The sequence below is a fragment of the Aquarana catesbeiana genome, linkage group LG03 (assembly GCF_042186555.1).
Source record: "Aquarana catesbeiana isolate 2022-GZ linkage group LG03, ASM4218655v1, whole genome shotgun sequence".
Lineage (NCBI taxonomy): Eukaryota > Metazoa > Chordata > Amphibia > Anura > Ranidae > Aquarana > Aquarana catesbeiana.
The window spans coordinates 726,526,353-726,549,204 of record NC_133326.1 but is presented as its reverse complement, the minus strand read 5'-3'; the positions used below and the strand labels follow the sequence as shown (position 1 = coordinate 726,549,204).

At 45.9% G+C, this 22,852-nt stretch overlaps 1 protein-coding gene across 2 annotated transcripts; it reads right to left on the bottom strand.

Moving 5' to 3' along the window:
• Positions 1 to 897: 897 nt before the first annotated feature.
• On the bottom strand, positions 898 to 17,245 carry LOC141133755 (E3 ubiquitin-protein ligase TRIM8-like). Of its 2 annotated transcripts, none has more exons than XM_073623294.1 (2): positions 16,794 to 17,245; positions 898 to 6,458 (listed from the first exon to the last, which is right to left on the bottom strand). In XM_073623294.1, exon 2 carries the CDS (start codon positions 5,519 to 5,521, stop codon positions 4,892 to 4,894), a length of 630 nt encoding a protein of 209 aa, XP_073479395.1. In that variant the 5' UTR covers positions 5,522 to 6,458; positions 16,794 to 17,245; the 3' UTR covers positions 898 to 4,891. The 2 variants fall into 2 exon arrangements, with proteins under 2 accessions (XP_073479395.1, XP_073479394.1); XM_073623293.1 differs by having other exon boundaries at positions 899 to 6,458.
• Positions 17,246 to 22,852: the final 5,607 nt, after the last annotated feature.

Here is a 22,852-nt window from a genome sequence, read left to right as displayed (position 1 = left end):
GGGGGGTCCTCCTCTACAGAGTCTTCTGGCCAAACGTAGTACATTTGGGCAGTACTTTTATTGAACATCTCCGTCAAGCCAGTTTGATTTGCTACTTTAGCTTCTGTCTCCCATATGCAAGCTATTCTCCATGTTCCTTCACTGCACAGTAGTGGGCCATAATCGTGCAGAAAAGTTTGCCATACTTGTAAATCAAAAGTTCCTTCAGATTTTAAAGGTTTAGCTGTTCCCTTTGTTCATTCTACCCATTTATCTAGGGGCTCAGTATAGGTGGAACCGTACCTTCGGTTCATATATTCTCTAGCGCTCATCTTGCACTGGACATTTTCTGAAGGCCTCTCTCCCTTCATTCCCTTAATTAATTTAATGCCCATAATGACTGGCCAGTCTTCTCTACTTGTGCCTATACCCTCTTGCCTCTAAAACAAATAGTACAGCAAATCTAAATATTTACAAGAATAGTCTCCACTTATCTACGTGGATAGAAGGGGTTTATGACAATAGACAAAACACTCATTAAGAGACCCTCCTTGTCTCTTCTCTTCTCGGTGAGTTTTATCTGACCCTACCATGCGCCTCTGACCCAGGTCGCCCACAAGGAGTCAATGCAGGGAACTGCAGAGGATTATCCCTATTCACACACAGTCCAACCCGTGAAGGGGGACACAAACACATTCACACACACACGTTACCCAACCAGAAAGGTCTGAGAGTGGTCTGGTTTTCTTGAGAACCAACAGATAGGATATATAGGAAAGGCAGAAATATAGCAAGCTTAAGGACAGCTTACCTAGACGGCATTTAGAGGTCTGATCCCGATGATCCTGATCAAAACATGGTTCCTTCTGGAGACTCTGCCAAACTCCTGATATCTGACTCGCCAAAAACTGTTATGGAATTATTTCTGATTGGGGCTCTAAAACAAAGTTAATACTGCAGCTCCAGGAACAGATTCACAGGACTCAATCACTGTGTTAAAAATGTCCGTTCAGTGTCAAAATTTATTATTACATGTTATTTTATACATAGATAAGAAAGGGGTGTTGTGAGATGTTATTAAAAACTAACAATCAGAAATATGTTATTAAAAGCTAACAAATAGAAATATATTATTAAAAGCTAGCGAATAGAACAATTGCAAAAGTAAAACCTTGAGAGGGAAGGGGGGAGTAGAGAGCTTCTAGTAGAAGATGTGTCTGTGTGTTAGGTGAAGGTTACAGAACACATTTCAACAGTGAGAACAAAATGGAGTCTCTTGTGCTTCAATGAAACTACAGTGAATGTCCATGTCAGCATGGTTTCCCTCATGGACAGGATGAGGAATAGAAATAATGAAAAGATTGAATAACTACTCCAAAAATATGGATGGAATTATGGAAAAGAATTCTGTAGACAGCAAACTGTTAAGTATTGAACAAAGGCCTATTCATAAACAACTAGACATGCACGAAGTAGCTATCGAATCCAGTGCTGCTCTGACTGCACTCTGAAGTAACGGAGGACTATGAGTGCTGCACATGGATTCATAATACCGGTATTGAAATACCAGATTATTATGATATAATTGATAAACACTGAAATGAGGTGTCAAACCTCCAAGCTGAAGCGAGAGATATTGCCAAAGATGGGTGGAACTAGGAAGATTTTTTTGGTTCCATTTTCTCTTGGTTCCGACAGGCAGGAATGTTAATTTTAATGTGCCTGTTGTTTCTCCTTGTTATATATTGTTCAAGCTTATTCAATGCATCTGTAATTATACAACGCAACAAAATGACCCCATACAGTGAACATGGTGATATCACGGTTTGTGATATAAGAGGGGATTGAAGGAGGAGAAAGAGTTAACATGACTAAAACTTTAATATAGCTGACAGAGGAATATCTTTTATTTTTAGGGTGTTGTTTGTCACGATGACCACAGGATAGATAAGGTCTGGTAAAAACTGGTTTTGAAATTATGTCTTTAGACTGGACTCTGAAGTAATGGAGGACTATGAGTGCTGCACATGAATTCATAATACCAGTATTGAAATACTGTATTATTATGATATAATTGATAAACACTGAAAGGAGGTGTCAAACTTCCAAGCTGAAGCAAGAGATATTGCCAAAGATGGATGGAACCCATTTAAGGGACTAGAAAGATTTTTTTGGTTCCATTTTCTCTTGGTTCCGACAGGCAGGAATGTTAATTTTAATGTGCCTGTTTTTTTTCCTTGTTATATATTGTTCAAGCTTATTCAATGTATCTGTAATTATACAACGCAATGAAATGACCCCATACAGTGAACATGGTGATATCATGATTTGTGATATAAGAGGGGATTGAAGGAGGAGAAAGAGTTAACATGACTAAAACTTTAATATAGCTGACAGAGGAATATCTTTTATTTTTAGGGTCTTGTTTTTTACGATGACCACAGCATAGATAAGGTCTGGTAAAAACTGGTTTTGAAATGATGTCTTCAGACAAAGTCAGAACATCAGCATTAAATAGTTTAAATGATGTTTTTAGATAATATCCCGTCAGCTATTTACTAGTGTAGACTAGTAGATGTCTGAAATGCTATGTTTGTATAGGAATTATGTGTCATGTGATGAACTCTGTCCTCCCTCCCTCTTTGTTCCTCCCAAGACCTCCTGCTCTCTAGTTCCCTTATCACCTCCTCCTATGCTTTCCTCCATGACTTCTCCAGAGCCTCTCCCAACCTCTGGAACTCAGTACCCCAATCTGTCTGACTATCTCCTACTCTGTTAACTTTCAGACAATCCCTGAAGACTCATCTCTTCAGAGAGGCCTATCCTGCCCCCACCCAACAACTGGACATTTATTTTCTCCATCAGCCCATCCCCCACAGTTATAATACTTTTGTATCTCTTGACCCTCCCTCTTAGATTGTAAGCTCTAATGATCAGGACCCTCTGATTCCTCCTGTATTACACTCTAATTGTAATGTCTGCCCCTTTGTTGTAAAGTGCTGCGTAAACTGTCGGCTCTGTATAAACCCTGTATAATAATAATAATAAAAAATTCATAGAGAAGAATCTTTATTTCACATTAAATTTCCTTTCCTAATTCCTCTCCCATCACCAGGACACATCTAGTGATTATAAGATACAACATCACAATGATACATTATATTAGGATCCATTATAAAAGTCATCCCATAGATCAGCTGTCATTGGCTGACATCTGATCACATGGTAAAGGGCTCTCTGTGATTGGCTCTTTACCTGATCTGTGATCAGCGGAATCCCAAGGGGGCGGGCAGTGTGAGAACGGGAGGATTTACATGGACGCCCTCCTGGCATTTTAAGACAGCACTGTAGCCGCCTTTCGGCTATAGTGTGGGCACCAAGTGGTTAAATCTGCCCAGCTACAAATCCCCCCCTCCCTAAAAAATGCATAAAAAAAACAAAATGCAAAACAAGGTAAAAAAACCCGCGGAAAGCACAGCAGAACGGCTGATAAGCAACCTGCAAAGGTGTGAATGAAGCCTTAGTCTGGGATGAGACTTGTGGGATGTGGGAACCAGTGCGATTCCTGTGCGGGTTCCCTCATCACACCTCAATCACCGGACGTTCACACTGACATCTGAGAACCGCTGCGGGGGGTCAATGGAAAGTTAATGACACCCCCAGATCGCTTCGCAGATCGCAGTGCAAATGCTGAAATGGCGCAGGAATCGGATTGTATAGATGTGACACCCAATGTGATCCGATTCCAGTGAGGACCAAAAAAAGGGTCCGGCACCATTTTGGTGTGAATGTGATTTCAGTCACACAGTTTGTACGGCTGAATTCACATTACACAGACATGACATGTGATCTGCACAGCAATGTGATCCCAGCCTTAGAGAGATTTCCTCTCACTTCCTGTCCTGGTGACAACAATACAAGGAGTGAGAGAAATCTGTACAGGGACACAGACATATAAACATCTGACAGGGGCTCTAAACCTTCCCCTTCCTTATTATACTAAACATATCATTCTTATTTCAGTCTGTGTTCATGTTGGAGAGTTCCCTCATTTCCTGTCTAGATAAATGTTGTCACCGGGACAGGAAGTGAGGGGAAATCTCTGTAATGGAGCTCCGGATAGAAGAAAAAAACCTGACAGGGGATCTAATCCTGACCCACTCTGCCTAAAAACAGTCAGCTTTCTGATCACATTTTTTTCTTTCAGTAATAAATCTCTAGATGACATCTTCATAGATTTCCTCTCAGATTGTTCCATTTATTTCCATCTCTTTGTAGTATAGATTTTATGGAGGGGGAGGGGCAGAGAGGAGAGGTGACCCCATCCTATCCCATCACAGTGACCGAACCCCCCCTCTATGTCTGATCATGGCTGCCCCCCCACACACAGAGGGACCACGTGTGGGGGAGGGGCAGGAGGAGGAGGGGGAGGGGCAGAGAGGGGAGGGGGAGGAGATGGCTGATGTCAAATACTGTGACAAAACACAGAAAGTATTAAGATAGATAGATAGATAGATAGATAGATAGATAGATAGATAGATAGATAGATAGATAGATAGATAGATAGATAGATAGATAGATAGATAGATAGATAGATAGATAGATTTCTCACTGACCAATAGGAACATGTTATTGTTACTCCAATAATTGGACAGATATTCTACCCAATCACAACGATCAGTAGGAAATCTCACATTTATTTATAGTAGAAAAACTTGCAGGAAGCCCCGCCCACTGCTATATACTATTGGATGAATATTAAGTGAATTCCCCTCCTTCGTCTGACATCACCAGACTGGGGGCGGAGTTCTCACATCTCCCGCCTCCTCCCACTTATCTCTATACAACCTCTCCATACACATAACCCAGCATGGAGGGGCTCAGTGAAGGTGGTGGTGAAGGTGTGGAGATGTCAGATTGGGTCACACAGATCATAAAAGAAGATCCGCCCGGCCTCATAATCCAGATATATCCTGACTCTGTTACTGGAGAGCTTGGTGGGTAAGATGATCTTATTATTGTCATGCATCACCCAATAGTGATGATATCCCCTGGCCAATCCCCAGGACTTCTTATTTTCTCCAATCCCTGTCTTCTCCCCTCTCCTCTCTATACTGGGGTAACACATCCCCACTATCCAGCTCACTGACCCCCCGACATCCACTTCCCAGTAATGTCTCCCTGAGGAGAAACTCTGACTGCTCAACACCTGAGGAGAATAATCCTGAAATCTCTCTGGTGTTTCTGGGCGATTCTCCTCTATATCTGTCCAGGAAGCAGTTTTCCTGTCATCTGATATCTGTAGATAATTATTAGCTGTGTTCACATCCAGTAATATGTCTGCAGCTCCCTGTATATAGAAGTATACATTTACCTCTGTTATTATATCAGATAAACCTGTGTGTAAGACCCCCGCCACATCCAGACCCCCTCCATCATGGAGGAGTTCCTCATGTCTCTCTCTGTCCTCATTATCTCCATCCTCCGTATCACACAAGTGACCTGTGTCTGATTCCTGTAAGACAGTCAGTGGATCCGTCATGTTACACAGCTCCTCAATGTGACGCAACTTCCTGGACAGCTCCTCCTTCTTTATTTCCAGATCCCGGATGAAGATGGAGAACTGCTCTGCCCTCCCAGAGATGTCCCTCGGGACTCTCTTCTCCAGGTCTTCCAGACGTCTCCTGAGATCTCTAAACAGGACAGTGACTCTCGGTGTCACCAGCTGCTTCTTCTTCTACTTTCCTCCTGTGTTCCTGCAGACTCTGGACTCTTTCCTCCATCCCCTCTCTCTTTGTCAGAAGTTTCTGCAGAACATTCCTCAGTGTCTCCTTCTTCTTCTCAGAAGCCTCGTCCAGTGACTCCATCTCATGTCCTTTATGTTCTCCAGTCACACAATACACACAGATACAGGTCTTATCCCCAGTGCAGTAATGCTCCAGGATCTTCTTATGGATGGAGCATTTCCTGCTCTCCATGGACAAGGTGGGGTCACATAAGATGTGTTCTGGGGACTTGTTGTGGACTCTCAGGTGTTTATCACACAGAGAAACCTCACAGAGCAGACAGGATCTAATAGCAGGTACAGGAGAGTCCACACAATGAGAGTCCTCACAGTGAGTACAGAAGACTCCAGACTCCTCCTGATCTGGCTGAGCAGACACAACTTTTTCCACTATGTTATGTAGTGTTATGTTCCTCTGCAGTGCAGGACGACTCCTGAACCTTTTTCTGCATACAGGACAGAAGAAACCTCCAGACCCCTCCTGTGTACCCAGCACACAATCAATACAGACCCGGCAGAAGTTGTGTCCACATGGCAGCATAACAGGGTCGGTATAAATGTTCAGACAGACGGAACATTTCAGCTCAGCTCTCAGATCAGCAGACGCCATCTCTGACAGCAGAAGAGTGGAGTTGGAGTCTTTGATATTCTCTGAGCTTATCTCTTGAATTGTTTCATGGACCTTTGGCTATTGCTGTAAATTACAAAAAGTATTATTCATGTTTGATTGTTCTTACAGGACATAAATAAGATAAACATAACATTCTTCTACAGTAAGGCTGATGACATTTTCAGAGCCCCATGTTGCTCATCACTGTACTATGCAGCTGCTTAATCAATTTAAAGTAAACCTGTCATGGGTCATTTAGGGCAAATTAACAGATAAACCTAACTTTTGCTCTCCCTATTATTACACATGTACTTTACTTTTGCTCCTCTGTCATTCGGTGTGGTCTTCAGGAACAAAGAAAGGAAACACATAGGGCTGAGGTCTCTGTCTCCACATCACATGATAGTGATAAGCAGGTTCGGACTGGCCATAGGGCAGACCGGGCACTTGCCCGGTGGGCCAGGGCCACCCACTCTGTGGCCTGTTGATGATCAGGCTGCACAGCGGGAGGTAAGCGGCGACCATGGCCTGGACAGGGACACCACAGGCTGCGGCCACCGCTTGCCTACCGCCATGCCTGTGTCATCTCCGGTGGAACTACGACTGAGGTTAGCGGCTGCATGGGCTGAGCTGGGTGTCTCTCTCACACACAAGACTCAGCCTCAGAGCCGACGCTGACAGTTCCGCTCTCCGCTCGGAGAGACTGCTTCTCCTCCTCCTCCCGCTCCTCTACTCCTGTGTCTAACCCACCCACACATCCCAGGGGAGATGTGAAGGAACATTGAACACAGAAGATAAAAGCTGCAGACAGCCTGTGCCTCCATCCTGGGGTGAGTAAGCTCGCCCTCTCTCCTGCCTCCCAGTGTATATAGAAAATTAGTCTGTGTGGACTCTGATATAAGGGGGGTCTGTGAGGACTCTGATATAAGGGGGGTCTGCGAGGACTCTGATATAAGGGGGGTCTGTGAGGACTCTGATATAAGGGGGGTCTGTGTGGACTCTGATATAAGGGGGGTCTGTGCAGACTCTGATGTAAGGGGGTCTGTGCGGACTCTGATATAAGGGGGGTCTGTGCGGACTCTGATGTAAGGGGGGTCTATGCGGACTCTGATGTAAGGGGGCCTATGTGGACTCTGATGTAAGGGGTTCTGTGCAGACTCTGATGTAAGGAGGACTTTTTGAGGACTCTGGTGTAAGGGGCCTGTGCGGACTCTGATGTAAGGGGGCTGTGCGGACTCTGATGTAAGGGGGCTGTGCGGACTCTGATGTAAGGAGGACTTTGCGGACTCTGATATAAGATGGACTTTGCGTAATCTGATGTAAAGGAGCTGTGCAGACTTTGATGTAAGGGGGGCCTGTGTGGACTCTGATGTAAGAAGGGTCTGTGCGGACTCTGATGTAAGGTGGCTGTGCGGACTTTGATGTAAGGGGGCTGTGCGTAATCTGATGTAAGGGAGCTGTGCAGACTTTGATGTAAGGAGGGTCTGTGCGGACTCTGATGTAAGGGGGCCTGTGCAGACTCTGATGTAAGGGAGGCCTGTGTGGACTCTGATGTAAGGGGGGCCTGTGCAGACTCTGATGTAAGGGAGGCCTGTGTGGACTCTGATGTAAGGGGGGCCTGTGCGGACTCTGATGTAAGGGGGGCCTGTGTGGACTCTGATGTAAGGAGGGTCTGTGCAGACTCTGATGTAAGGGAGGCCTGTGTGTACTCTGATGTAAGGGGGGCCTGTGCAGACTGTGATGTAAGGGAGGCCTGTGTGGACTCTGATGTAAGGGGGGCCTGTGCGGACTCTGATGTAAGGGGGGCCTGTGTGGACTCTGATGTAAGGAGGGTCTGTGCGGACTCTGATGTAAGGGGGGCCTGTGCAGACTCTGATGTAAGGGGGGGGCCTGTGCGGACTCTGATGTAGGGTTGCCACCTTTTCTTCGAGCCAAGCCCGAACACTTCCGCGGGGCTTGGCATTTTTTTTGTAGCATACACTATGAGATTGTAAAATACCTGGGACATCTCAGTGTGCCCTAAGGGAGTAGTAATGCGGCGCATGAACAGTGGGTATAGCCAAATGCATATAGTGCAGGAGTGTGTAATGTACAATATAGTGTATATAGTGCAGGTGTGTGTAATGTACAATATAGTGTATATAGTGCAGGAGTGTGTAATGTACAATATAGTGTATATAGTGCAGGAGTGTGTAATGTACAATATAGTGTATATAGTGCAGGTGTGTGTAATGTACAATATAGTGTATATAGTGCAGGTGTGTGTAATGTACAATATAGTGTATATAGTGCAGGCGTGTGTAATGTACAATATAGTGTATATACTGCAGGTGTGTGTAATGTACAATATAGTGTATATAGTGCAGGCGTGTGTAATGTACAATATAGTGTATATACTGCAGGCGTGTGTAATGTACAATATAGTGTATATAGTGCAGGTGTGTGTAATGTACAATATAGTGTATATACTGCAGGTGTGTGTAATGTACAATATAGTGTATATAGGGCAGGGGTGTGTAATGTACAATATAGTGTATATAGTGCAGGCGTGTGTAATGTATAATATAGTGTATATAGTGCAGGCATGTGTAATGTACAATATAGCGTATATAGTGCAGGAGTGTGTAATGTACAATATAGTGTATATAGTGCAGGGGTGTGTAATGTACAATATAGTGTATATAGTGCAGGCGTGTGTAGAGTACAATGTAGTGTATATAGTGCAGGCGTGTGTAATGTACAATATAGTGTATATAGCGCAGGTGTGTGTAATGTACAATATAGTGTATATAGCGCAGGTGTGTGTAATGTACAATATAGTGTATATAGTGCAGGGGTGTGTAATGTACAATATACTGTATATAGCGCAGGCATGTGTAATGTACAATATAGTGTATATAGCGCAGGCGTGTGTAATGTACAATATAGTGTATATACAACAGGGGTGTGTAATGTACAATATAGTGTATATAGCGCAGGGGTGTGTAATGTACAATATAGTGTATATAGCGCAGGGGTGTGTAATGTACAATATAGTGTATATAGCGCAGGAGTGTGTAATGTACAATATAGTGTATATAGTGCAAGCGTGTGTAATGTACAATATAGTGTATATAGTGCAAGCGTGTGTAATGTACAATATAGTGTATATGCAGCAGGGGTGTGTAATGTACAATATAGTGTATATAGCGCAGGGGTGTGTAATGTACAATATAGTGTATATAGCGCAGGAGTGTGTAATGTACAATATAGTGTATATAGTGCAAGCGTGTGTAATGTACAATATAGTGTATATAGTGCAAGCGTGTGTAATGTACAATATAGTGTATATGCAGCAGGGGTGTGTAATGTACAATATAGTGTATATAGGGCAGGGGTGTGCAATGCACAATATAGTGTATATAGCGCAGGAGTGTGTAATGTACAATACAGTGTATATAATGCAGGAGTGTGTAATGTACAATATAGTGTATATTGTGCAAGGGTGTGTAATGTACAATATAGTGTATATAGCGCAAGGGTGTGTAATGTACAATATAGTGTATATAGTGCAGGGATGTGTAATGCACAATATAGTATATATAGCGTAGGAGTGTGTAATGTACAATATAGTGTATATAGCGCAGGCGTGTGTAATGTACAATATAGTGTATATAGTGCAGGGGTGTGTAATGTACAATATAGTGTATATGTAGTGTGTAATGTATAATATAGTCTATATAGTGCAGGCGTGTGTAATGTACAATATAGTGTATATGTAGTGTGTAGTGTTTGGTGGGGAGCCTCCCAGTGTAATTTTGGGGGGGGTGAGGGGAGGTCTCCTGGTGTAGTGTGGGGGGTATGTAGTACCCGTACGGGTGGCAACCCTAGGGGAGAGGGCTAGTGCTGGAAGGGGGGTGAATATGTGCTGGGGGAGAGACTAATGCTGGAAGGGGGGGTTGGATGTGTGCTGGGGGGAGAGTATTAGTGCCAGAAGGGGGGGTGGATATGTGCTGGGGGGGAGAGGGATAGTGCTGGATCGGGGGGGTTGGATGTGTACTGGGGGAGAGGGCTAGTGCCAGAAGGGGGGGTGTATTTGTACTGGGGGGAGAGGGCTAGTGCTGGAAGGGGGGTTGGATATGTGCTGGGGGGGGCTAGTGCTGGAAGGGGGGTTAATATGTGCTGGGGGGGAGAGGACTAGTGCTGAAAGGGGAGGTTGGATGTGTGCTGGAGGAAGAGGACTAGTGCAATCTCTTCACCAAGTGTACATTGTTTTAGTTTCCTCCTTCCCAGCCACTCTCTCCCCCTCCTCCCTGTCCATCTACAAAGAATAGAAAACTTACAGACCTGACATCAGCGCCTGTTTCTGCTCCCCCGCCTCTTCTGTGTGTATATACAGAGCTGAAGGAGGAGGTGGAGGAGGCAGCTTTGTTCTGCTGTGTGTGTGTGTGAGACTGCAGGGACAGCGGGGAGGGGGGACATGCAACAGATGATCGCGCAGACGTGTCATTCTCGGTGCAGTCCAGTCTGAATGATGTGTCCGGGTCTGAAGCAGATGAAAACCCGAACACATCATTCAAAAACGGACTGTCCGGGAGAAACCTGTACAGGTGGCAACCATACTCTGATGTAAGGGGGGGCCTGTGCGGACTCTGATTTAAGGGGGGCCTGTGCAGACTCTGATTTAAGGGGGGTCAGTATGGATCTGATGTAAGGGGGGTCTGTGTGGACTCTGATGTAAGGGGGGCCTGTGCAGACTCTGATGTAAGGGGGGGCCTGTGCGGACTCTGATTTAAGGGGGGTCAGTGTGGACTCTGATGTAAGGGGGGTCTGTGTGGACTCTGATGTAAGGAGGACTTTGCAGACTCTGATATAAAGGGGGGCCTGTGCCGACTATGATATAAGGGGGGTCTGTGCGGACTCTGATGTAAAGGGGCTGTGCGGACTCTGATGTAAGGGGGCTGTGCAAACTCTGATGTAAGGGGGGCATGTGCTGACTACGATGTAAGGGGGGTCTGTGTGGACTCTGATGTAAGGAGGGTTTGTGCGGAATCTGATGTAAAGGGGCTGTGCGGACTCTGATGTAAGGGAGGGCCTGTGTGGAATCTGATGTAAGGGGGTGCCTGTGCGGACTCTGATATAAGGGGGCTGTGCTGGGGGGGAGAGGGCTAGTGCTGGAAGGGGGGGGTGAATATGTGCTGGGAGGAGAGGGCTAGTGCTGGAAGGGGGGGTTGGATATATGCTGGGGGGAGAGGGCTAGTGCTGGAGGGGGGATGGATGTGTGCTGGGGGGAGAGGGCTAGTGCTGGAAGGGGGGTTTGGATATGTGCTGAGGGGAGATGGCTAGTGCTGGAGGGGGTTTGGATGTGTGCTGGGGAGAGGGCTAGTGCTGGAAGGGGGGTTAGGATATGTGCTGGGGGGAGAGGGATAGTGCTGTAAGGAGGGTGGATGTGTTCTGGGGGGAGAGGGCTAGTGCTGGAGGGGAGGCTGGATGTGTGCTGGGGGGAGAGGGGTAGTGCTGGAAGGGGGGTGGATGTGTTCTGGGGGAGAGGGGTAGAGCTGGAAGGGGGGGTGGATGTGTTCTGGGGGGAGAGGAGTAGAGCTGCAAGGGGGGTTTGGATATGTGCTGAGGGGAGAGGGCTAGTGCTGAAAGGGGGGGTGGATGTGTGCTGGGGGAGAAGGCTAGTGCTGGAAGGGGGGTTAGGATATCTGCTGGGGGAGAGGGCTAGTGCTGGAAGGGGGGGTTGGATGTGTGCTGGGGGAGAGGACTAGTACTTGAAGGGGGGTTGGATATGTGCTGGGGGGAGAGGGCTAGTGCTGGAAGGGGGGGTTGGATGTGTGCTGGGGGAGAGGACTAGTACTGGAAGAGGGGTTGGATATGTGCTGGGGGAGAGGGCTAGTAGTGGAAGGGGGGGTTGGATGTGTGCTGGGGGAGAGGACTAGTACTGGAAGGGGGGTTGGATATGTGCTGAGGGAGAGGGCTAGTGCTGGAAGGGGGGGTTGGATGTGTGCTGGGGGAGAGTACTAGTACTGGAAGGGAGGTTGGATATGTGCTGGGGGGAGAGGGCTAGTGCTGGAAGGGGGGTTGGATATGTGCTGGGGGAGAGGACTAGTGCTGGAAGGGGGGGTTGGATGTGTGCTGGGGGGAGAGGGCTAGTGCTGGAAGGGGGGTTGGATATGTGCTGGGGGGAGAGGACTAGTGCTGGAAGGGGGAGGGTTGGATATGTGCTGGAGGAGAGGACTAGTACTGGAAGGGGGGTTGGATATGTGCTGGGGGGAGAGGGCTAGTGCTGGAAGGGGGAGGGTTGGATATGTCCTGGGGGGAGAGGACTAGTACTGGAAGGGGGGTTGGATATGTGCTGGGGGGTGAGAGGGCTAGTGCTGGAAGGGGGAGGGTTGGATATGTGCTGGGGGGAGAGAACTAGTACTGGAAGGGGGGTTGGATATGTGCTGGGGGGAGAAGGCTAGTGCTGGAAAGGGGAGGGTTGGATATGTGCTGGGGGGAGAGGACTAGTACTGGAAGGGGGGTTGTATATGTGCTGGGGGAAGAGGACTAGTACTGGAAAGGGGGTTGGATATGTGCTTGGGGGAGAGGGCTAGTGCTGGAAGCGGGAGGGTTGAATATGTGCGAGGGGGAGAGGGCTAGTGCTGGAAGGGGGGTTGGATATGTGTTGGGGGAGAGGGCTAGTGCTGGAAGGGGGAGGGTTGGATATGTGCTAGGGGGAGAGGGCTAGTGCTGGAAGGGGGGTTGGATATGTGTTGGGGGAGAGGGCTAGTGCTGGAAGGGGGAGGGTTGAATATGTGCGAGGGGGAGAGGGCTAGTGCTGGAAGGGGGGTTGGATATGTGTTGGGGGAGAGGGCTAGTGCTGGAAGGGGGAGGGTTGGATATGTGCTAGGGGGAGAGGGCTAGTGCTGGAAGGGGGGTTGGATATGTGTTGGGGGAGAGGGCTAGTGCTGGAAGGGGGAGGGTTGGATATGTGCTGGGAGGAGAGGACTAGTACTGGAAGGGGGGGTTGGATATGTGCTGGGGGGAGAGGACTAGTACTGGACGGGGGGTTGGATATGTGCTGGGGGGAGAGGACTAGTACTGGAAGGGGCTTTGGATATGTGCTGGGGGGAGAGGACTAGTGCAATCTCTCCACCAAGTGTACATTGTTTTAGTTTCTTCCTTCTCAGCCACTCTCTCCCCCTCCTCCCTGTCCATCTACAAAGCATAAAAAACTAGCGGTGTTTTACCGCTAACGCCCACTGTGAAAGTAGCCTTGCGGTTCAGGAGGTTGGGGCGCTTGCTTGCCCCTCCCCCTTTCCTGACCTGCAGAGCTGCCGTGGGCCGCGCACGCTCGCTGCCACTGCACGCTGTAAGACCGTGCCCGTAGGTCAGGAGGGCTCAATGTCCTCCGGCGGCCCACGATTGCCTTGTACACAGGCAGAAGGGGCAGATGCATATGCAAACAAGCCATTTCCTCGTTCTGACAGGTGACATGAACAGTGATCTCTGTCATGTCCCAGTAAGCCCACCCCCCCCCAGTTGGAAACACTCATAGAGAACACAGTTAACCCCTTGATCGCCTCCTAGTGTTAACCTCTTCCCTGCCAGTGACATTTATACAGTAATCAGTAGCTATTTTTAGCTCTGATCTCCGTATAAATGTCGCTGGTCCCAAAAAAGTGTCAAAAGTGTCCGATCTGTCCGCCGCAATGTCGCAGTCCAGCTAAAAATCACTGATCACTGCCATTACTAGTAAAAAAATAATAATAATAAAAATGCCAAAAATCTATTCCCTATTTTGTAGACGCTATCATTTTTTTATGGTTGACATAATCCATTGTTACTCTTTTGTAAACAACATTTACTTTTAAAAAACAGGCGATGTTTGCATTTAATTTGCACTGCATGTCATGCCTTTTTTATTTAAGTTAAAAAAAATTAAAATATTTGTGTACTCAGGATGTATAATGCCACATTTTTATATGTCCACTGCTGGTGGAATAGTGTCAACTTTTCTGTGGGTGGAATTAGGACCCTCTCTGAGGATAGTATTGCCCCCCTTTCTGTGGGTGGAATAGTAACTCTTCCTGTGAGTATTCTGTGGGTGGAATTAGGACCCTCTCTGAGGGTAGTATTGTACCCCTTTCTGTGGCTGGAATAGTACCCCTTTCTGTGGGTCCTCTGTGGGTGGAATTAAGACCCTTTCTGTGGGTCCACTGTGGGTGGAATTAGGCCCCTTTCTGTGGATACTTTGTGGGTGGATTTAGGACCCTCTCACTCTGAGGGTAGTATTGCACCCCCTTCTGTGGCTACAATAGTACCCCTTCCTGTGGGTATTCTGTGGGTGGAATTAGACCCCTTTATGTGGGTCCTCTGTGGATGGAATTAGGACCCTTTCTGTGGGTTCTCTGTGGGTAGAATTAGGACCCTATCTGAGCATAGTATTGCACCCCTTTCTGTGGCTGGAATAGTACCCCTTTCTGTGGGTGTTCTGTGGGTGGAATTAGAACCCTTTCTGTGGGTCCTCTGTGGGTGGAATTAGGCCCCTTTATGTGGGTCCTCTGTGGGTGTAATTAGGACCCTTTCTGTGGGTGTTCTGTGGATGGAATTAGGGCCCTCTTTGAGGATAGTATTGCACCCCTTTCTGTGGCTGGAAAGTACCCCTTTCTGTAGGTCCTCTGTGGGTGAAATTAGTACCCTTTCTTTGGGTCCTCTGTGGGTGAAATTAGTACCCTTTCTTTGGGTCCTCTGTGGGTGGAATTAGGACCCACTCTGAGGGTAGTATTGCGCCCCTTTCTGTAGCTGGAATATTACCCTTTCCGGTGAGTCCTCTGTGGGTGGATTTAGGCTCTCGGTGGGTGGAATGCCCCTTTATGTGGGTTCTCTGTGGGTGGAATTAGGACCCTTTCTGTGGGTCCTCTGTGGGTGGAATTAGGCCCCTTTCTGTGGGTCCTCTGTGGGTGGAGCTAGGACCCTCTCACTCTAAGGGTAGTATTGCACCCGTTTCTGCGGCTGCAATAGTACCCCTTCCTGTGGGTGTTCTGTGGGTGGAATTAGGACCCTCTCTGAGGGTAGTATTGCACCCCTTTCTGTGGCTGGAATAGTACCCCTTCCTGTGAGTCCTCTGTGGGTGGAATTAGGACACTCTCTGTGGGTCCTCTGTGGGTGGAATTAGGACCCTCTCTGAGGGTAGTATTGCACCCCGTTCTGTGGTTCCTGGTTCCTGTACACCCCGTTCTGTGGGTGGAATAGTACCCCTTCCTGTGGGTCCTCTGTGGGTGGAATTAGGACCCTCTCTGAGGGTAATATTGCACCCCGTTCTGTGGGTGGAATAGTACCCCTACCTGTGGGTCCTCTGTGGGTGGAATTAGGCTCTCGGTGGGTGGAATGCCCCTCTCTGAGGGTTTGAATAGGCCCCTTTTTCTGGTACTGCACTGGTTACCGCCACCAAAAGGGTGGTGTTAAATATCGCGCCTTTTTTTAGTTCCTGTTTAATTTGTGAATTGGACTTAACAGAATACTGCAACATTTTTTGCTATATTTACTAATAATTTTTTTTTAAATTCTTTTGTGTACCGCAAAATCATTATTTTTTATTTTTTAATGAATTGGACTTTATTTACCGCATGTGATAATTTATTAAAATGAGTAACATGATATCTTCCCGCATGTGGTAAAGCTTAGTGAATTGACCCCCATGTGTGTTATGCCGTGTACACACGACCGGACTTTCCAGCAGAAAAGGTCAGATGGAACAAATCCGTCGGACATTCGATCGTGTGTGGGCTTCATCGGACCTTTTCTGTTGAAAAATCTGACGGACCTTAGAAATAGAACATGTTTCAAGTCTTTCCGACGGACTTGATTCCTATTAAAAAAAAGTTTGTCTGTATGCTACTGTAGTCCGACGGAGCGAAAACTACTCAAGGGCAGCTATTGGCTACTGGCTATTGAACTTCCTTTTCTAGTCCGGTTGTACGTTATCACGTTCGAAACGATCGGACTTTGGTGGGATCGTGTGTAGGTAAGTCCGTTTCAGCGGAACTCCATTAAAAAGTCCTTCGGAGTTCAGTCCGCTGAGAAGTCCGATCGTGTGTACATGGCATTAGAGTAGAGATGTGCCCCTCTCCCTCCTATTATATTACCCCCCTATACTATTTATAATTGCCATGTACTGCATGTATATCTCTATTTGTAAATAATTCCAACCTTTATTGTAAGATTTAATTGTCCTTCATTGCAATCCAGACACCCCAAACAGAGCAGATTTTACAATCACACACAACAGAGAAGAGTAATAGGAAGGTGTCAATGATTAAAGTCTATCTGATCCACATCACCAACACATCACTACTACAACCACAAGTAATAGTCTGGAGTGGGAGACGTCTTCAGATAATTCTATACACACAGCTCAGCTCTGATATAATAATCACCTATCAGCAGACTTACCTGGATGGTAATGTTGGGGGGTAATGGAGTCCGGGTCGATCGATGTCACAGATCTCTGGTACTGCAGCAGTCGCTGTTCTCTCCGAAGCACTCGGGGGAAATGAACCTTCTCCTGGAGGAACCATGAAAGAATGTTTCTGACAATAAACAAAAGAAAACTCTATTCTCTACATACTACGCTCTATTTAGTCTGTGACTCCGCCCCTTTCACCATGACGCAAGTAGAGTTGTCAACCCTCTGCTACTTTTTTTTAACCACTTGATTACTGGGCACCTAAACCCCCCCTTCCTGCCCCGACCAATTTTCAGTTTTCAGCGCTGCCACTCTTTGAATGACAATTGCGCAGTCATACAACACTGTACCCAAATTAAATTTTTATCATTTTTTTTCACACAAATGGAGCTTTCTTTTGATGGTATTTAATCACCATTTGGGTTTTTTATTTTTTGCCAAACAAACAAAAAAAAAAAATCATGTTTCATAGTTTGTTATGAAATTTTGCAAACGGGTAATTTTTCTCCTTCATTGATATTCGCTGATGAGGCGGCACTGATGGGCACTGGTGGGCTGCAAAATGTTTAATGTAATAGAAAAAAAATCCCCCTGTTTACTAATTGGCAAAACTATTTCCAGTATTATTTTATGAATACAAGCGATCACAGCCGGTTTTTGTCATCTGGTTCCTGTACACCCCTCTATCCCATCATCTGATTATATAATAATTCTCAGGTTAATTGTTTCTGTATTACAGTGCCTTCCAAAAGTATTCGCCCCCTTGGCTTTTAATCTGTTTTGTTACATTACAGTCGTTAGTTCAATGTTTTTTTTTTTAATCTGAATTATATGTGATGGATCAGAACACAATAGTCTAAGTTGGTGAAGTAAAAGTAGAAAAATATGTACATAAAACTATTTTTCAGACATAAAAAACTGATAATTGGCATGTGCGTATGTATTCACCCCCTTTGTAATGAAGCCCATAAAAAGCTCTGGTGCCACCAATTACCTTCAGAAGTCACATAATTAGTGAAATGATGTCCACCTGTGTGCAATCTAAGTGTCACATGATCTGTCATTACATAGACACACCTTTTTGAAAGGCCCCAGAGGCTGCAACACCTAAGCAAGAGGCACCACTAACCAAACACTGTCATGAAGACCAAGGAACTCCCCAAACAAGTAAGGGACAATGTTGTTGAGAAGTACAAGTAAGGGTTAGGTTTAAAAATATCCAAATCTTTGATGATCCCTAGGAGCACCATCAAATCTATCATAACCAAATGGAAAGAACATGGCACAACAGCAAACCTGCTAAGAGACGGCCGCACACCAAAACACACCAAGACCAGGCAAGGAGGGCATTAATCAGAGAGGCAGCACAGAGACCTAAGGTAACCCTGGAGGAGCTGCAGAGTTCCACAGCAGAGACTGGAATATCTGTACATAGGACGACAATAAGCCGTACTCTCCATAGAGTTGAGCTTTATGGCAGAGTGGCCAGAAGAAAGACATTACATTCAGCAAAAAACAAAATGGTACATTTTGAGTTTGTGAAAAGGCACGTGGGAGACTCCCAAAATGTATGGAGGAAGGTGCTCTGGTCTGATGAGACTAAAATGGAACTTTTCGCCCATCAAAGAAAATGCTATGTCTGGAGCAAACCCAACACATTACATCACATCACCCAAAGAACACCATCCCCACTGTGAAACATGGTGGTGGCAACATCATGCTGTGGGGATGTTTTTCAGCAGTCGGGATTGGCAAACTGGTCAGAGTTGAGGGAAAGATGGATGGTGCTACAGGGATATTCTTGAGCAAAACCTGTTCCACTCTGTGCGCGATTTGAGGCTAGGACGGAGGTTCACCTTCCAGCAGGACAATGACCCCAAACACATGGCTAAAGCAACACTTGAGTGGTTGAAGGGGAAACATGTAAATGTGTTGGAATGGCCTAGTCAAAGCCCAGACCTCAATCCAATAGAAAATCTGTGGTCAGAATTAAAAATTGCTGTTCACAAGCGCAAACCATCCAACTTGAAGGAGCTGGAGCAGGTTTGCAAGGAGAAATGTGCAAAAATCCCAATGGTAAGCCGCAAAAGGTGGATCTACAAAGTATTGACTTTAGGGGGTGAATAGTTATGCACATTGACTTTTTCTGTTATTTTGTCCTATTTGTTGTTTGCTTCACAATTAAATAAAAAAAAAAAAATCTTTATAGTTGTTGGCATGTTCTGTAAATTAAATGATGCAAACCTTTAAACAATCCATGTTAATTCCAGGTTGTGAGGCAACAAAACATGAAAAATGCCAAAGATGGGTGAATACTTTTGCAAGGCACTGTATATAAAGCTTTGCCCTTTTCTCCTCTGCTGGGCTCCCCCTCCCATTTTACACCTTCAATGGTTGAACCAGTTTACTATTTTCAACAATCACATTCCATTCCTTTTCAAAGTATGAAACACTCCTCAAACCACAGATTTTCTGGGTTATAGTTCAAAGACTAATTTGTATCAATTTTTTAAAATTTTTTATATTATATATATTACAGTTCTCTATGAACTTTATTTTGTTAGGATAAAACACCTTCAAGGAATAATATAAAGATGTTTCATGTACATTAGGTCAGCGGTATAAAAACTGGTCATCAGGAATGCGGCTCGGGTTCACAGCCCGGCCTGTGTGTCGTTCATGGTCTGGCCAAACTTTTTACCATGTTTGTCAATCCAAACCTCTTCCTGGTATTACTATTATTATTAAATGACAACTTCCCTCTGTAAAGTGTGTTGGGCCCCCAAGTTCAACAGACCAGGAATGTGAGGAAGAGGCCCTTGTCCCCATCCTTGATAAGAGTATAGTATGTATTTGGAGGGGGACCCATGCAAAAAATAACAGTATGCATCTCCCAACCAAATCAATAGCAGACTTTTATCCTTGATAATTGTCTGGTATGGAATTTAACAACTTCTTAACCATGCCATAGACGAATGATGGCTACAGTGTGACTCTCTTGTTCCGGAAGGGCGTCCATAAATGTCCTCCTGGAACAATACCTCCCGCACGCCCCCTGGGGCATCCGACGTGCTCTTTGATCACTTTGTCTTTCGGACATAGCTGATCACAAATTGTAGTAAAGGGCCAATTACAGCATCCCTTTACCACATGATCAGCTGTGTCCAATCGCAGCTGATCACCATGTAAACAGAGTTGCCGGTTATCGTCTCTCTTTTCCTCAAGTGCTGTCACAGCATGAGAAGAGGAGAGCTGATAAACGGCAATCCTGACAGGAGACATGTACAAAGATACCAAGGGTACTGATCATCAGTGTAGTATGTAGTATGAACAACAGATCAGTCTCCTCTCCCCTGACAGCACAGAGATCTGTCTCTGTGTGGAGCGATCACGGGTGCCCGGCAGTCATCGCGCCCCCTAGTGGTCTGAAAGTGAGCCAACGTTCACCCAGGGGAGCCAACCTGCCGCAGTATAACTGCGGTGGCTGGTCGGGAAGTGGTTAATATAGGTACAGTGTTGCATGACTGCGCAATTGTCATTCAAAGTGCGATAGCACTGAAGGTTGAAAATTTGGCCTAGTCTGGAAGGGGATATAAGTGCCTAGTAAGCAAGCGGTTAAGGGGAATGCCACACAGAAGAACAGAACAAAAAGCATGGGATCCCCAAAATGAATACGAGACCTTTATCCAAACATTCAGCCTGGGTGGCAAGAAAATGAGAAGGCACAGAGCATGTGGCTCCTGTCTGGAACCATACCAGGCCACATGCCCTCAGATTGATGTCGATAAGGACAAGGGTCCCTTCCCCACATCTCTGGCATAATGGATATGTGGTTCTTCAGGGGACTTATCAGAATTTTTTAAATGAGGAAATCCAGATATACAGCCCCCATTTGAATGAGTAAGGGGTACACAGTACTCTGATTACATAGTTAGAAAAAATGTAAACAGTAAACACACCACACTTTTTTTGATTTCAATGGGCAGGAGCGGTGGAGGAGCGGTATACACACCGCTCCTTCACTGCTCCAAAGATGCTGCTAGCGGGACTTTTTTTAGCATACTGACAGCGCACTGCTCCAGTGTGAAAGCCCCCAGGCTTTCACATTGGAGAGACAGGAGCGGCTCTTTCAGGGCGCTTTGCAGGCACTATTTTTAGCACTGTAGCTCCTGCAAAGAACCTCAGTGTGAAAGGGGTCATAGGTTTTGGCTGGAGTTGGGCTTTAGTCAGACTTGCAAACCAAGAGAAACTATTTATGACCAATTCATCCAACTCAGACGTGTTTTGTTTTTTTTACATTTACATAAAAGTTACTTGTCTACCCTACAGGATCTGGAGAAGCTTCCCCTTCAGGACTTCACTTGAAAAATATCCATAAGCTAAGTAACATGAAGATATTTCTTCCCAACTTGTCTTCTGTTGACTGTTATTTTCTGTTGGTCTGCAGTGAACGGTTTGTCCTAATTTATCTCTGTTTATTTCATTCTTGATCTGTATTTTAACAACCTTACCTGTGTTTTGGGTTCGGTGGATGTGCCGTGTCACCAGGGATGGCAGCCAACTTACAGGCAGGACTGATGCCACAGAGGTGTAAATCCTCAGACAGAGGGTCAGAGGGAACAGAAGGGAGTAGCAGCCGGAAGGCTAGTAATTAGGGATGAGCCGAACACCCCCCTGTTCGGTTCGCACCAGAACATGCGAACAGGAAAAAAGTTCGTTCGAACACCGTTAAAGTCTATGGGACACGAACATGAATAATCAAAAGTGCTAATTTTAAAGGCTAATATGCAAGTTATTGTCATAAAAAGTGTTTGGGGACCCGGGTCCTGCCCCAGGGGACATGGATCAATGCAAAAAAAAGTTTTAAAAACGGCCGTTTTTTCAGGAGCAGTGATTTTAATAATGCTTAAAGTCAAACAATAAAAGTGTAATATCCCTTTAAATTTCGTACCTGGGGGGTGTCTATAGTATGCCTGTAAAGGGGCGCATGTTTCCTGTGTTTAGAACAGTCTGACAGCAAAATGACATTTTGAAGGAAAAAACTCATTTAAAACTACCCGCGGCTATTGCATTGCCGACAATACACATAGAAGTTCATTGATAAAAACGGCATGGGAATTCCCCAAAGGGGAACCCCGAACCAAAATTAAAAAAAAAAAATGACGTGGGAGTCCCCCTAAATTCCATACCAGGCCCTTCATTTTCTGCTCCGGGCCGCTCCGGGCCGCTCCGCATCCATGCTGGCATGAAGGGAGGCTCCCGCTGTGTGACGGCGCTCCTCGTCTGACAGTTCTTAAATAACGGGGGGCGGGGCCACCCGGTGACGCACGGGACATGACGGGACTTCCCTGTGGCATTCCCCGTGACGTCACAGGGAAGTCCCGTCAAGTCACCGTGCGTCAGAGGGGGGCGGGGTCACCGGGTGGGTCTGGTATGGAATTTAGGGGGAACCCCACGTCATTTTTTTTTTTAAATTTTGGCCGGGGTTCCCCTTAATATCCATACCAGACCTGAAGGGCCTGGTATGGAATTTAGGGGGACTCCCACGTCATTTTTTTTTTTTTAATTTTGGTTCGGGGTTCCCCTTTGGGGAATTCCCATGCCGTTTTTATCAATGAACTTCTATGTATATTGTCGGCAATGCAATAGCCGCGGGTAGTTTTAAATGAGTTTTTTCCTTCAAAATGTCATTTTGCTGTCAGACTGTTCTAAACACAGGAAACATGCGCCCCTTTACAGGCATACTATAGACACCCCCCAGGTACGAAATTTAAAGGGATATTACACTTTTATTGTTTGACTTTAAGCATTATTAAAATCACTGCTCCTGAAAAAACGGCCGTTTTTAAAACTTTTTTTTGCATTGATCCATGTCCCCTGGGGCAGGACCTGGGTCCCCAAACACTTTTTATGACAATAACTTGCATATTAGCCTTTAAAATTAGCACTTTTGATTTCTCCCATAGACTTTTAAAGGGTGTTCCGCGGCATTCGAATTTGCCGCGAACACCCCAAATTGTTCGCTGTTCGGTGAACTTGCGAACAG

Coding starts and splice junctions, on each gene's coding strand:
- LOC141133755 (XM_073623293.1), bottom strand. CDS start 6,374: ATGGCGTCTGCTGATCTGAGAGCTGAGCTGAAATGTTCCGTCTGTCTG.